The sequence below is a fragment of the Plectropomus leopardus genome, chromosome 5 (genome assembly GCF_026936395.1).
Source record: "Plectropomus leopardus strain MGB_pleo_1.0 chromosome 5, ASM2693639v1, whole genome shotgun sequence".
Taxonomy (NCBI): Eukaryota; Metazoa; Chordata; class Actinopteri; order Perciformes; family Serranidae; genus Plectropomus; species Plectropomus leopardus.
Genome location: NC_142180.1, coordinates 28,562,597 through 28,579,406, shown reverse-complemented (window position 1 = coordinate 28,579,406; position 16,810 = coordinate 28,562,597). Strand labels below are relative to the sequence as shown.

At 38.0% G+C, this 16,810-nt stretch overlaps 1 protein-coding gene across 1 annotated transcript in view; it reads left to right on the top strand.

Moving 5' to 3' along the window:
* Positions 1 to 16,810, top strand: part of hcn2b (hyperpolarization activated cyclic nucleotide-gated potassium channel 2b) — a 65,848-nt gene that overhangs the window by 30,129 nt on the left and 18,909 nt on the right. Inside the window, exons 5-6 of the mRNA XM_042513980.2 lie at positions 11,924 to 12,070; positions 13,569 to 13,809. Coding sequence (XP_042369914.2) covers positions 11,924 to 12,070; positions 13,569 to 13,809 — 388 coding nt within the window. The remainder of the gene's footprint in view (positions 1 to 11,923; positions 12,071 to 13,568; positions 13,810 to 16,810) is intronic.

Genomic DNA, 16,810 nt, shown 5'->3' with positions numbered 1-16,810 from the left:
TCAGGAGGTAGAGCAGATTAATCTACTAATCTGAAGTTTGGCAGTATCTACTTTTTAGTTCTGAATACCATCCTGAAATTTCACTGGGGTATATGGTATATGATGGTTTACACCCTTTCCCATCCCTGACACCAGCGAGGTCACCAAGTTCTGTAGGCTGTTTTCAGTTTTCAGTCTACTCAATACACAATGCACTCACAAGATGTCCACAAAAGTTTATATTTTTTACACCAATTTTACTTATTGGACAGAGAAAGACAACCATACACCATAAAACACTCTTCATTCAAACTCAACAGAAACAAAAAAACTCACCAAAACCATGTTAGTCAGTCTTGTTAGTTGTTTAGTTGGTTATTCCACTGTTTTAACAACCAGCAATTCTGGTTTAATCGTAATAATCCCTTGATTCAGTCTCCTAACACATCACATTAACTTTAGTTTGAGACCCTCAGACAGTGATCGTGCTTTTTCAGTCAAGACTGCCCAAAGAGCTCAGACTTGCTAATTCAGTCCCATCTTTTAAATCCACATCTCAAAATACACTCTCACAGACTCGCTTTTATCTAATTGCCTTTTGATCTTGCCAACTTTTAACCTTGTGTTGTTTCTCTATGCATTTTTTAAAATCTAATTTCATTTTCCAAAGTTCTTTTTCTTTTGATCATGTTTTCTATTTTTATATCTTGGTTGTGTTTTATTCTTTATTATTTAGCCTTTTATTATTTCATTTTTGCCTTGATGCTTTTCTGTTGTAAACTTTATTTAGTTAAGTGGTATTTTCAAAGTTTGCTATCTCTACAAAGAGGCTTATGTTATTGGCTCTGCCTGGGCTTATCTGTTGAGACTTGTTTCCACCAAGCAGTCTGACGTATCACAGTTAAGGACGTTACACATCAGCACGATTATTTTTGTGTTTCAATTGTCTTAAATATCTAATAGTACCGGTAGAACCATTCCATCCCATCATGTCTTTTTATTTACTCTCTGTTGTGGTGCCTAGCCACTAATCTGGTACTAAAAGGTGGAGCTAGAAACACTGCAGTCCATTGATTGGTCAAGAGAGAATTGTCTTTTTTGCTCTAGAAGGACACAATGCATTAATCTGCTGTTATAAATACCCCATCAATTGCAACAGACAACACATTGTGTTAAAATTTGTGTTAAAATCTGTGTTGTGGCATCAGCTCACCAGCAATATGACGGAGTTGAGAATGTTGAAGATATTTTATCAGATTGTTCAAATTAGTTTTTAAAGTGATATCTGTTGTGTCAGGTGAGCTAACAATTGTGAAATATTGACCCTTTTCCTCTGTTTTTAATTTATCGTATTCCTGGCTATAGTTAGGGCCACAAGTAGGAACCACCCCACCTGTCAGCGCATTGGCCACATTATTGCAGACTTCCAAAATATGTGGCTTATGCACAAATTGCTGGGTCATCATTATGTGGAATATGTACAAGATTGGTTGTGTTACTTTTCATTTGAATACAGTTTAACAGCCTGCCCATCTTTGCCTAACAGACATCCCACCATTTCAACCATACATCCTAAAAATTTCATCCAATCCTCACTGAATTTTGTGTGGAACTTAGTTGGATAAAAAGTTTCTGTAAAGTTATACTGTAATTGGTTTCCACATGGGCTATTTGACATTAATGCCATGAGTCTAAAGGGCAATGTCTTGCAGCAGGCTTAGACACTAAAGAGAAAAATTGAGAGTGCGGGCAAATGAGCTGCTGAGTCTATGCTGGAGTCTCTGTTTAGTGTCATTTATGTGTAGCTGCACTCTGTCAGTGCTGTGACGTCTGCAGAAATCAGTTCCTGCCATCAGGCTCATTTACCTCCTCTTCCGTGATGCACAACAGTGAAATAATGAACAGAGTGGAAATACCCTGCCAGGCTGCACTAAGACAACTCATTCAACATGCCGTCCCTCTCCGGTCCCCCATGACTGTTTGTTCATCGTTAACCAATGAACTGAACCGTGCTGAACTGCAGTCCGCAATAAGTGCCGCCATCAGATTACAGACTGGAGACAGAGCTGTGGGTTGAAATTCGCCTCTGTGACGAAACAGATTCTTTGTCTAAGATAATGTAAATGCTAGCGACAGCATGGACTTGTGTTGACATAACTCAGAGTAAACAGTTAGCATCGTGCTCAGCGTTGAGACAGAAATGTCATAATAGCTGCGGCTCCAAGCATCTCCTCCTGTCTGCATGCAAGCGCCCCGCTGACCAAAGACAGTGCGGATTCTGACTGTTTACTGTTGGCTCCAGGGTTGGACCGAGCATGCTGGTGATTTTTCTGTTTTATCAGAGCGGACACATGTTGTTTGTTTAGTGGTGTGTTCAGCAGATCTAGCTACAGGAATATAAATAGAGACACGTTAAGTGTGAGATAAGAAACAGAGACACGAATGAGAAACATTGCAAAGCAGAGGTTCCTAACTGTAAACAGTCATTTGATTCAGTTAATTTGTCAGTGTTTTTGGGTGGCTTTGCCTTCTTATACTACCACTTCTGGGTGGTATACGACATTTCAACCATTTATTTATTACTCTGAGATAATTACTTAACCAGGTTATTCATTAGTTTTAATTCATTATTTTAACAATTTATGCATTACTTCTAGCTAATTATTTAAGGTTTGTCTATGACTGTATTTCAAGTATTTATCCATTATTTTTAGCTAATTATTTCAACCATTTATCTATCACTTTTAGCTACGTGTTTATCTGTTACTTGTAGCTAATTATTTCAAGCATTTATACATATTTTAATACATTATTTCAAAAATGCATCCATTACTTTTAGCAAATTATTTTAACCATTTATCCATCACTTCTAGTCAATTGTTTCAACCATTTGTCCATTACTTTTAGCTCATAATGCACCAGTTTAGCTATCACTTTAAACTTATTTATTTCAACAAATTATCAAGCACTTTTAGCTAATTATTTTTACCATTACCTTTAGCTAAATATTTTAAAAATGTATCCATCACTTTTAGCTAGTTATTGCACCAGTTTATCCATCACTTTAAACAAATTTATTTCAACAAATTATTCATTACTTTTAGCTAATTATTTCAACAAATAATCTATTACTTTAGCTAATTATTTAAATAATTTAACCATCGCTTTTAGGCAATTATGTTTTTGCAAATTATCCATATTTTTAGCTAATGAGTTAAAAAAAAAAGGGTATTTTAATCTAATTATTTCACCAGTTTATCCATCACTTTTAGTTAATTATGTAAACTATTATCCCATTACCTAAACCAGTAGGAATTTAATGTGGCCAGAATTTAGGAGGCTGACATGAAGATGTAGACTACGGTACAGTAAAACTGAGGCAGTGGCAGCAGCTTAGCGTTCCCTTGTCATCCCGTTCTTCACGTTGAGTTGACTGGTGCCCTCATCCCATGTTTCTCCACAACACTCTTCCCATCTCCGTCCCTCCGGCCCTCCCCTGCTTCATACGTCCATTCGCCCTTGACTGTTGGGCAATACACCATCTGCCAGCGGACACCACACATGGACAGAGGGCATTAGCTATTATGTAACTGCACTCCCGCTCCTCCTCCCCCATCACTTTCTCCCCTGCAAGAGCAATAGAGCAGCGTGTCCAAACAGTAGTGAGAGGAGGGAGATGTGACCCCCCTCGGGGCCCCTGGAAATGTGCAGTGATCGACGGGCCCCTGACGCACGAAACAGCGACTTGAGGAACTGCTCACTTTATAACCTGGATGAGCATTGAGGCCTGACTTGGACTACCTGAGTCACTGACACTTGAAAAAAAATCCTAATTTAATGCAAGGTCCACTCACTTGCTTTTTCTGGAGCTTTCAACCACATCTCATAGCTGGAAGTGAGTCAGATGTGGTTGAAAGCTCCAGAAATTGCAAGTAAGTGGACCTTGAGGTAACATGTTATTTTATTTTCCAGCCACACTCAACTTCACCTGAAACATATATTGTAAAGAGAGTCCATATAAACTGATTTTTCGCGTTATAAGAAAGTATTCAGATGTCATTTGTTTTAGTTTGTGGTAATGGAAACGTCCAAGCTCTCAATATCACTGGTGTATTTTTCGTTATTACCACTGGAGATGCACATGTCACACTTTCTTAAATTATTCACATTGTGGCTTCAAATGAGGTCTTTAGAGATTTTGTTGTTTTTCATAAAGAATGGTCCAAATTGATGAAGCGGAGAAGAAAATATCCTGTATCTTTTATCTTTAGTCCCTGGCATGGGCCAAAATCCTAAAAACACTGGAACCGTCAATACACATTACCGTTAGACCGTTTCAAAGGCAAAACAAAGGAAACAAGCCTCATGACATCACCAGGTCTTATTGCTATGTTGTTTTTAGGGATGCATGATAATATCAGCAAGTCATCAGTATCAGCAGATAGTGGCTTTAAAATGAAATATTGTTGCCAGCCAGCATGCTTATTTCTGCAGATATGACAAACCAATATTTTTATTTAATTATTTTAATTGACAAAGTGAACATCTACAAAACATTAACCCTAAGTTGAAGTATTTTTTCATTTTGCACAATGACTGAATAATACATGCAAGTATAAAAGTTAAAGAAGCTGATTTACATCACACTCTTTGTGTATGCAGTAATTATTATGCTGTAGTGGGGCTTCGCAATTAATCATAATACCATCAAAATCACTAGATGGCTAAGTGCAACTTCAAAACCACTGGAGTGGAAATTTTTTGGATAAAGGTAAAATGTGTCATAACATTATAAACCACTAGAAATGAGGATATTTGTGGATCTACAGCCTACAAATTATATCCCATACCCAAGGAAAAATATTATTGTTTGGTACAGACCCCAGAAAATTAACAAAGTCAACAATTTTATATTTTTTCCATGAAGAGAAATTGAAAAATTACTATTCCCACTTAAATGACAACTCGTCTTTCTGGCAAAATAATCTCAACATTTTTCTTCTTTTTTTTTTTTGCATATTTTGCAGACCTAGATAGTGTTATCTTGGATAAACCATATGTTTCATTCCCTCCATGCCAACATTACCACACACAGTAATGTAGTGAGTTTATGCATGCATACGTGTGTCTGCCTACAAGTGTGTTTGTGTGTGTATTTCTGTGGGTTTGTCTCCACTCGTTAGTCAGTGAGCTACAGAATACTGCTCAAGTCAACTCAGGTTTTAGACACGCAGGGCAACACACACACACACACACACACACACACACACACACACACACACACACACACACACACACACAGATAGGACTTGTCACATCCTGAGCCCTGACGCTCAGTGACATGGCCCATTAATGGGAGGGCCAATTCAATTTCTCCCTTCCCTCTGTGGCAGCTTACAGTGACAGCCATGGATCATGCTCGCAAGCCACCAACTAGAGGCTTTATGTCCCATAAAAAAAACCTCAGTGCGTCCTCACCCCCCTCTTAACTAAGTCCAGAACAGATTGGATTTCAGTAATGTAATACATTTGTTAGGGTTAATACAAGAACTGCTGGAGGGTCTAAGTCAAATCTTATGTGCACCCCCTGCAGTTTGACTTTATGTAAGATGGACACTGCATTATTAACATAATATTGGAGGATCTTAGCTGTGTCCGACATGTATTATTTGCTTGTGCTGAGACTTTAAAACAAACTGAGTAGAATTTGGAGTTTCAGCTTCTGAAAACTTGACATCCTAGAGAGGTGATAAATATTAATAGTATCTGGCTGTAAACATTGGAATATATGTCTTTCAGTGTTTTTCTTACAGTATGAGTCAAACCCTTAATTGACAGTTCAGGGTGTCAAACACCCGTCATCTCTCCCATCGTCCCCTTTGCCTTTTTCTCAAACAGCAACATGTGGTAACACAGCAAGCATTATAGATTTCTATTGCATTTTTTCTTGGTCTAACACCCATCCCACTGATGTTTGAGTGACATGGTTGCTAATAGAAGTTTAATGCTGAGAAAATCAGAAAGTCAATAAAACTCAGCTCCTTCAACAACCACTTTTAAAGAAGTGAGTGAACCAGAGCGAGTAAGAGAGAGAGATGTCATTTCAGTTTAACTGAGACGCCACACACTGAATCCTGAGGCGGGAAACACTTAATAGGGGCCTCCTAGTTTATCCCCATGCTCGAGTGAATGAGCGGCATACTCTGGAAGTTTGGCTGCGTCTTCTGTTACTGTCATGTGGCAAATGGGCTGAAATTTGTTAAGTTTAAGTGATATGGCTTCAGCCCATTTTTGTTTTATTGGGTTAGTTAGGAGTATGTTCATTTTGAGCAATCCTCTCTTAGGCCATACCCAATTTTTTTGTTATCTTGAGTATGTGTTTACTTTCAAGATGTGTTAGAAATCTTAAAGGCACAGCTCAAATTTTTTAAATTGGGGTTGTATGAGGTACTTATTCACAAGCAATACACTGCTTTGGAGGGCTCAGCAACAAAATGTATTTTAGACACCAAAATAAATCAACATAAGTTAAGTGTATGTGATTTTGAGAATATTTTTCATTGCTGTACCTTAATGACAACGACAAACAACGGAAAACTTGAGAAAAACAGGAGCTTCTGGTCTACCACTGCTTCGGTAAGTTAGTTAGTTTGTATTATTGTGTGGCTTTAAAGGGTTAGTTCAGAATCACAAAGTGACACAATAACACAAACTAACTAACTGATTGAGGCAGTGGTAGACCAGCAACTCCTGCAAACTAAAATTACTGTTTTTTTCCAATGGAGTCTATGGCTTTAATAAGAACATAAATTGAGATCTGAACTTGTTTATGGCTTCCCCGCCATAACTAGCTATATGACTTCAAGGTAAAATGGTGAAAATAGCCTCAGTATGGCACACACTTAAACTGATGTTGACCTTTTTACGAGGGACTTTTTTGAGGTGGCTAAAGTACATTTTCTCACTGACCCCATCCACAGCATTACATAGCTTAGCCTCTATTGTCAGACCCAAACCTGTGTGTGCTGCTAGCTGACATCTATTGTATGCAATATACTGACTATAACCCCATGCAACCCTACTTCAAAAAAATCAGACCTATCCCTTTAAGAGATGGCTGAGGATGAAACCCTGTAAGGTTTTCTTTTAGTGCTTTCATAGCTTTTCATGCTAAATGAACTGTGGCCTGAGGCAATTAATTAAGACTGAATGAGATTGAGATTAAAATTGATTTACGTAATAAAGAAAAGGATGCAATAAATTGTTTTTGCAGATGTAATTCCATAATGTGGTTCATCAAAGTAAGTGATCCACTCTGATTCTTTATTTTGTCATGTGTAAGGTCATGCTCTATCGTGTGTTTGTAGTATTTATTTGTGTAGTATATCACTGGAGAACAATGATACTGGGTAATCACTGGATAAAGGTGCCTGACAAAACATTTTACTGAAAATAAGGATAAATGTCACTCTCTTCCACCAATGCTGCAATTCTTACATAATTCCTACAATCTTTCATAAAAAACACTCACTGCTTTATATTCTAGAGAGAAAATCCTCCCGTAGAGAAACAAAATTAATGATGTCCTACCATGACAGCCAGTATGTGCTATATAAAGGAGATTATGATTTGCTGTGCCACCCAAGCCACCAGGGTCAAGCTTCCATTTTCTTCTCTAACCCATATGTCACCTTACAGTGTGACACACTGTAATTTCCTGTACACGGCAGCCATCCTATCCTATGCACGTGTCATCGACTGTTACAAGCAAGGTCATTGTCAGCGCCACTGCTGGTCCTCCGCACAGTGTGTGTCCTTATAAATCCTGATTGTCTGGTCAGAAGGTATCGGCACTCTAGATGATTAAAGGAGTGAATGTACTCACAGAGGCAGCTAAAGATTATTCTCTGTTATATCAACTGCACTGTTTCGCACTTCAGGTAACACACAAGTCTTTTTCAAGGTTTCAATTGGCCATCCAGTTACTTTGTGGTTTACAGATGCATGACAAATTCAAGGAAAAACACAGTTGTTCCTTTGTATATATTTAATACAGAGTCTTCATGTCCCTGTAACATTGACTGACTGAGGCAGTGGTAGATCAGCAGCTGTTGTTTTCGGTGAGGTAAAATTGCTGTTTTCGTCATTGGAGTCTGGTTTTGAAGAGAGTGTAGATACGTTTAACTTTAAGTGCACTTGCCCCATCAAAAAGACCTGTCTGTTTGGGAAGTGCTGAGCATACGACGGTGTTAATGAAACTTGGATAACACTGCATTAGTTAGTTGTGTGAGAGTTTGTAAATGGATGTTTTGATACATTTTTGGTGATGTTAAATGTGGACCCCAATGACTTCAATTCATCATGTTTGGGTATTTTATTCACCGTAGCCATGCAAGAAAAACAAGGTTTTCTATACAAAGTTATTGTTAAACTACACGAGTAATTGATATGCAAGTGGTCATTTGGGGGTTGATTTTTTCCTTTAAATCCGTATTACCTACTCATCTGTAAAGGATATTATTCACATCATTAATCATCAAATCATTTACTGACCCCTTGTGCCCTGTATGGAGTTATCTGCATGTGTTTCTCCATTCATTAAGGTTTTTGCTTTCATTTGTCACCAATATAAGAAGCCTGAGCCTGTTGTTTGTACAATTTTCTGAGTATATCCAACTTATAATTGAAAGGATTTCCCTGTGCATAGTCTTATTTGGTCATATTCTGTTTTTTCCCCTAACATGTTATTCCTTTGTTGAGGTTAAAAGGCTGAAAACTGACAGCCAGGAGAAACTTTAACTTCAAAGGTAGAAGGCAAAAAAAAAAAAAAAATCATAACTCTGCTTATTTTTATAGACGTTGCAAAACCACAGGTGAGCTGTAAACAGTGACGGCTTTGCTTGACAGGGTGCAGTAGATTTTTTTCACTGGCAGTAAGTGGTACTGTGAGGCTGTTTGACTATTACTTATCTTACCATCATATGTGAGCTCCGTATAGAAGATTTAAGCTCATCTTGTGGTGCTGAACAGGGGAGGTTCTCCTTTGACCCCTCTGCTTGATATCTACTCATACAATTGACAGTTTACGCCACAGAGGGATGACTCACACTGCCAAACACACACAAACACTAGGGAGAGAGAAGAGAGACCTTACATAACATTTTATAGCCAGTAATGCCAGTGATTGATCAACTGTTTCAAAAACAGCTTTGGGTCTGTAGAAAGCTGATTCATTCATATTATTCCTGCTCCTCCACACCAGTAATAGCTGTGGCTGAAGGTGTTTTTTTTTTCAGGTTGGCTTCCCCATTCTCTTAAATGTGATATCTCTTGAGGAAATTTCTCCAAATTTGGCAAAAACATCCACTTTGACTAAACAATTAACCAATTCAACTTAGGTCTTCATAGGTCAAAAGTCAAGGTCTCTGTGACCTTGTCTGCCTCATTGTCCCAAACCCAATATCTCAAATTTCTTCATATTTGGTACACACGTCCATATGAGGTCAGCAATGATCTGATTAGAATTTGGTCGTCAAAGGTCAAGGTCACTGTGACATAGCATCTGTCTAATTCTCGTGAACACAATATCTCAAAAACACTGTAAGATAATTTCTTCAAATTTGGCACAAATGTTCACTTGGACTCAAAGGTGAACTGATAAGAAGTTGGTGTTTTAAGGTCAAAGGTCAAGGTCACTTGGGCCTTACAAAACATGTTTTTGACCATAACTCCAGAATTTGTACGCTATTTTGACTACATTTAACACAAATGTCGAACAGGATAAATTGATGAAGTAATAATATTATATATTCAGAAGGTCAACTTTCAATCAAAACAACACTTTTCTGGCCATTACACCGCATCATAACTCAGGAACAGAAGGCGAGACATTTGGTCAGATACTGAATTGGTGACAGTAATATTAAAATTGTGCTGACTGTATACATCTTCTGTACTGCCAGAGGGATAATATGGTAAGTTCCCCATGATTTCACAGACAGGGATGTAAACTGTAACTGACACTAGACTGGTTTGAAAAGTCATACAACTCAACCTTTTGTGTCCCATCTTTCTGCATCTTTACAGAGTGTAAGCAAATCTGCTGCTGATATAACAGGAAGCAAGCAGCTTTCTGCTACTTTCAGAGGTTATCTTCTTGGCCTTTTGTTCTAAAACACAAGTCATGTGACTACTTTTCCACCCTCAGGATGTTGTGCATGTAGCATTAATTTTTTTGTTTGTAGAAAGGTAGTGATGTGTGAAACAGCCATGCTATGTCCCATCTTCATGGTATGAATACAGCAACCCCCAAAAGCCATTTGTGTACATAGAATGATGAATAATAGCAAGATTTCCTCTCCAGTTGACTCAGTGCCATGCAATTCCACCTCACAGCAGAGGCTATACAATAGATCCAGTGGCTGCTATTTTCACTGGGAATTCAGGCATGAAATGTGTTATGGAGCGTCATAATGAGTTGAGAGAAGTGGACGATCTGGCTGCATTCAATGTAGATAAACAGAACAGTGGCGAATATGTGATGGTGTGAATCACTTGGGAGAGCAAACACAACCAACGTGCTGCAGCCAACCTCCATTTTCAGCTCTTTTTTTCCTCGCCACATAGTTACATATTTATCAATTCCAGCATAAAAACCAAACATCTTCCTTTTCTGAGAATAGTGACCCAAATGCCCACTGGTTCCATTTAATTATTTACCTGTGTCTTTTCATAGATCATGTAAAAATTGTGTCATATATTTTACTCATGGAAAATGCAGAGAAAGTAACTCTCTAATGTCCTCATGAAGAAAAAAGAAATAGATTTTTTTTTTTTTTTTTTTTTTTTACATTTTTAGGACAATAATAACAAAAATCTTTTTTTATTGTTGTTTCTTTTTAACAGATCCCATAGTTTTTTGAATACAGGCGTCTACCAAACAGATTGGATGTTCTTTCATGGTAGTGGTAAAACAGAAAAGAAAACAAAATGAAATGACAAACATGTACTGTTATAATGCTTGTTATAAGATAATATGTATATGTACAAACACATATCAATCTGTGACCATAGAATAAGTAGTATTACCAATATTAATACTAGATCCATGTATTTATTCCATTTATACCATTACAGTGCTTCGACCTTTACCATCTAAGGACAAATCAACTGTTTGGTAGAACATGTCTTTGAAAGAATATTTGACCTTATTTTTTTTTCTTTTTTTATTACGTGTATGGTTGCATAAATCTATTCTGTAAGACCTCTGAAACTAAAACATGTTGGAAAAAAATATTCCTACGTTCACAGAGCACTTACGTTTTGAGTGATTTTTTAATGTTGTTTTTAATGTTTTTTTCAGCATATCGTACCTTAAGTGGACGATAGAGATAGCTCAATTAGGTTAAGTTCAACGAATTTTCATGAAGAAATAGTGACTCAAACTGTGCTATACGGTTGAGCAGGACATTAGTCATGTTTTCCCTGTGGAAATTCTGATCAATTTCAGTGCATTTGTTCCTTCAAAATAAAGCACTTAGTACACCAAAGTACAGAGAGAGAGAGACAGAGATGAACAATAGCAGCGTCTTTTTTCTCTAAACACAGTAGAGCGTGATGAATCCTCGAGGGCTTAGCAGAGCTGTCATGTTTCCTTAACAACTTCATCACAGTTTTCCTCCCATAGCTACAAGGTATAAATGGGTCACAGGATCGTCATGTTTGCAGAGTCTCAGTAACTGCACACATGACGAGACAGACAGAGAAAAATGCTGTTTGAAAATATACGACAAATGTGTGGTGTCCCCGCAGCTGCTCATGATGCTGCAAAGTAGGACAAACTCTGTAACAATTAACAAAAGTGTTCCTGAATCTTGATTTCATCGACGTACGCTGCTGTTTCTCCTCACTGACGCTATCTCTCACGCCTCTCTCCATCTTCCAGTACAAACAAGTGGAGCAGTACATGTCATTCCACAAACTACCGGCTGACTTCCGACAGAAAATCCATGACTACTACGAGCACAGATACCAGGGCAAGATGTTTGATGAGGAGAGCATCCTGGAGGAGCTTAATGAGCCACTGCGCGAGGTATGAAAACACACACGAATCCACTATAAAGTGCTCATTCAGGCACAAACACACACACTTCTCAACTCTCCACCGATGAAGTGGACCGAAATGAATTAATTATAATGCTCAGCTTTTCTGAACTGAGAAAATCCAGTAGTTTAAGATGACATTTTCAGCCTTCCCTGTATTGATTTACTTATTAACTGTTCTTAATTTACTTATTTGCTATGTCGCCGATTAAGTCACCTGAAGTGCTTACCAGTTTTCACTGAAACTAGGCTGTGATAGAGAAGGAACAGATGGGTTTAAAGTGATTTTCACATGGACTTTATGTTCCCACACAGCCAAGAGTTGTTTTTCCTGCTGCCAGCGAACACTGTTTACTGCAGTTTACACTAAACAAGGTCCTCCTGCTTCAAGGACAGCTCAAATTACGCTTGAGGAAACAGAAAATGAGGAGAAAAATAGGGAGAATACTCGAATGAGCTCTGCCAGGGTCCCTCAAGGTAATAACAAAAAGGGTGTTTGCTCAGGAAACTGTGTTTTTATTATCTGATTATCTAAAACATTTGAAATAAATAAATAGAGATCATTTTCTTTTTTCAAATACAAAAATGAAAATTGTGTACCATCACATTTACCCTGAATCAATCTTAAAATCAATAGTTTTACAAGTTGTTTTTCCTGAAATACCAATGCACAGCAGCCCAATGAGACTTCCATCAATCAGGCTTTATTTATATAGCATGTTTCATACAAGCAAAACTGTAACACAAAGTGCTTCCTACAATAAAACCGAAATTATGTTGGTTTGGTAGTGACCTTTTTCATATTTACGGGGGCTACTTGCCATATGTTGTTGAATATGTTGTTGTATATAACCACTGACAGTAAAAAAGACAGAGAAATGATCAGAGATGCCCAAATGCATTACTGGAGATATTTGTGCAGACAGGCCAGAAGTTAGCAGACATACACAGTACAGGAGGGCTGCTAAAACATTAGAATGGTATTCAAATGAAGTGTGTTCATTAAATGTATTATATTTAAAACCAAGTCATAATTTGGCGGTGAAGTTTCAATGAGAGTCGCTTGTCCATCTGTGCCAAGCCATGTCTCAGTGAAAAACATGAAGTCAATATTATTATCTAAGATCAAGTCATTGATGAGAAAAGATTTCTTTGACATTTAAAAGTGCCATACTGAGTGTCACTGGTGTAAGAACCAAGTTTTGTTTGGCACTGGACCACAAAAGTGGCGCCCTCTGGCACGCGCTCTCTTCCATGACTGGTCAGTAGAGACATGTCCATAAAACAAGTCCGATGACTAAAATCCTTCCTAAAATCCTGACAAAGGTTTAATATCAATAAGATATGCTGTAAAACTTGATAAAAGCTGGATAAAAAGTCAAATTGTGACAGAGCCTCTGACAGGTAGAGACAAACGCAATGATGTACTGCTGCAAGAAGCGTCAGTACAGTTTGATGATTTACCGCTGTTTCCTGTTAAAATTTAGGAAATTGTCAACTTCAACTGCCGTAAGCTGGTGGCCTCCATGCCGCTGTTTGCCAATGCTGATCCCAACTTTGTGACAGCCATGCTGACCAAACTGAGATTCGAAGTCTTCCAGCCTTTGGACTACATCATTAGAGAGGGCACCATCGGCAAGAAGATGTACTTCATTCAGCACGGCGTGGTCAGCGTCCTCACCAAAGGAAACATGGGCATGAAGCTGATGGACGGCTCCTACTTTGGAGGTATGTCACTGTCTGTCAGTTACTGCTCTATTCTATTCTATTCTGTTCTATTGAGTTTTTTTGTATTTTTCCCCCATTTATTTTCTGTTCTCTGCTATATCATATAAGCATTCTTATTGTACTTTATTGATCCTATGCCTGCTTGATCTCAATTTCTTTATTTTTATTAGTTTATTGAGGTATACTTGATTTGCTTCTGTGATTTATTTTGTGGTGAGATTCTCTTAAAAGCCTCTAGGGCTTTTCTGTATCTCATCTGCACAATCTGCTTCAATCATGTTGATGTTTTGCTGTTTTGTTTTTACTGTGCAAATAAATAAATACTAAAAAAATACTAAATACTATAGAATACTAAAGAGTAAGCTATATTAAAACAGTATTCTATTCTATTCTTTGAGGAGTAGAATATAGTAGAACAGAAATAACAGAATAGAGTATAACACAATAGCAGTAGAATAGAGTTGTGTTGTGTTGCAATCTACTCTGTTCTACCTTAATAATCTGTTCTATTCTGGACAGAACAGGATAGAGTAAGATATAATAGATCAGAATAGTGTAGGATATAATAGAATAGAACATAATAGAACATAACAAAGTAGCATAGCAGAACACAGCAGAATAGAACAATATAGAACCAAAGACAGGAAAATAGAACATAACAGAATAGAATAAGAGGCCTCTGCTCTGTTCTGTTAATAACTCTATTCTATTCTGTGCTTCCAGGCGTGTGTTATTCACACTTAATGTCCCAGTGCAATCCACCACATTTATATCACAGATGTGTGTCTTTACTATTTCAATAAGAATCGTAGCAACCAGCAGTTAAAACGAAATAAAACCCTGACATTTTACTTCTTGTGCACTCTTGCCTCACAGCCACTTCTGTCCCACTTTCTCAGGCTGTTGTTCCTCTGTGGCTGTTTAGAAACATGTGGTGCCTATGTTGCCATCGCCACCCATAAACCCACACAAGCATGCACAAACACACACACCCACACACTTTTTTTTCCGTGGCTAGATGATTCAGGCTGCATTTTTTTTAACTCCGGTGCCCTCAGCAGCAGACCAGAGTTCACCAGCAGTAATGTGGATGTGCCAGCTGCCCGGGGTGCTGTTGGAGTGACACATGGCACACACATACACATCACACATAGACATATCCAATTAATAGCAGCTAATTAGCACAGAACAACAGTGATGATGGGGCAATTTGTAATGTCAAGCATAGATTGTTTAGAGGTGTCTCTGCCAGGAGGGAGGAAATCACAGATTCCTCTTTATACACAAAACTAGCAGTGGGGGTTGAATTGGAGGAGCAAAAATGTTTAACCAGCGCAGTGTGGTGCAGCAAACAGTGTGCATTTGTGGTAAAATCTCTCAATTAGTAAGTAGCAGTAAGTAGATGGTGATGTCAGGCTTTGTTTCCTATTTTTAGAATTTAGCTGCATTCAGATACGTGACGGGAAACATCAGGTCCCAGATTTGATTCAAGTTTTAGTATTTCTGTTTTGTAATATGGAGTATTTCTATAACTTGACTGGACTGGCTCCATTATTGGATTAATACATTTCGAAAAAGGCAGAGCTTTGTGAACAGTTTTCTGTAAATGCAGGTGAGTCTGCATCCTAACCTTTAGCTATTTTTCCAAAATGTGGATCCGTCTGGAAGCCATCACATGCCTTACAGTAGCATTCATTCCTCGAACAACAGCTTAATGCACAATTGGGTTGTTTTTTCTTTTAGGGGGCGCTAGAACAGGAACAGGAATCATTGTTTCTCAGTCTAAAGGAATAGGTTAAGGTACTCATGATCCCACATAGTGCTACAAAATTTCAAATCACTGCTAAAATACACTTCACCCATCCTGGATGTCTCTTTATCTGTCATTATTTTTAAGTGTGACAGTTGCCCTATCCACAAGCTACAAATGATTACCTAGTGGTTTGAACAGCTTTTTACTGCAGCCCCGGCGGTTTCATTAGAACATTTTTCTCTCCCAGAACGTCCCACTAATGATGCCAGCGATATGTAAATGGTTGTGTTATGTATAAGCAGAAAGATCCCAAGTGACAATTTATGAAAGGAAGTGTGGAGCTTCTTTTGGGAGTTTTTTTAACAACTCTTACAAAACTGGAGCTTCTTTAAAGCTTAAAACTTGACCTTTTTTTAACGTGACCACACAAAACTTCAAAAAGAAAACTCAGAAAAATTGTTATTAAAAAAATGTCTTCCCACTGACATGTAGGTAATTTGACTACACTATATGATATATTCAGGATCACCAACTTGTCCATGAATAGATGGAGTAATGTTATGACGACTTGCATGTCATTCTGTCTGAACAGGTTCATACAGTTCATACAGCTGCTGACGTAACCACCAACGTACAGTAAGCAGTAGAACATCACACTGCGTAGGTTATTAATCATTAATCTAAAGAGGAACTATAAATCCTTTATCAGGTCGGCAGAAAACACAGTCATGCTCAAGGTCACACTCTGAATAAAAAGCTGCTGTGTCCTGACTCATAGTCAGTGAATGTATGTGAATGTGCTATATGCACAGTATCTGTTGCACATAGACAGTGTATTTGTTTATTGCTATGCAAAGAAAGACACCCTGGAAATGTTGGCCCTGAATATCACTATGGCTCAAATCACTTTTTTTGTTTTCAAGGAATCGTTACAACTGTAGGGTAATACACTTGATCATTTTCTTGTCAAAAGCTAAGATTAATACCCCTCTCATGTCTTTATGGTAAATCTGACGCTAAAGCTAGCATTAGGTTAGCTTAGCTCAGCCTAAAGTCTAAAAACACGGAGAAACAGCTCACCTGGCTCTGTTCAATATTCTCATCCAACCGGCATGTTCACAGTAAACACAGATTTGTCCTTATATGTCAATTATCATGCATCTGCCTGTCTGCATTCACCTGGCTGTTCTCACTAAAAAACGCATCGAAGGGACCCGTTTGCTTGGGGCTCGTTATTATCCCCAGCCC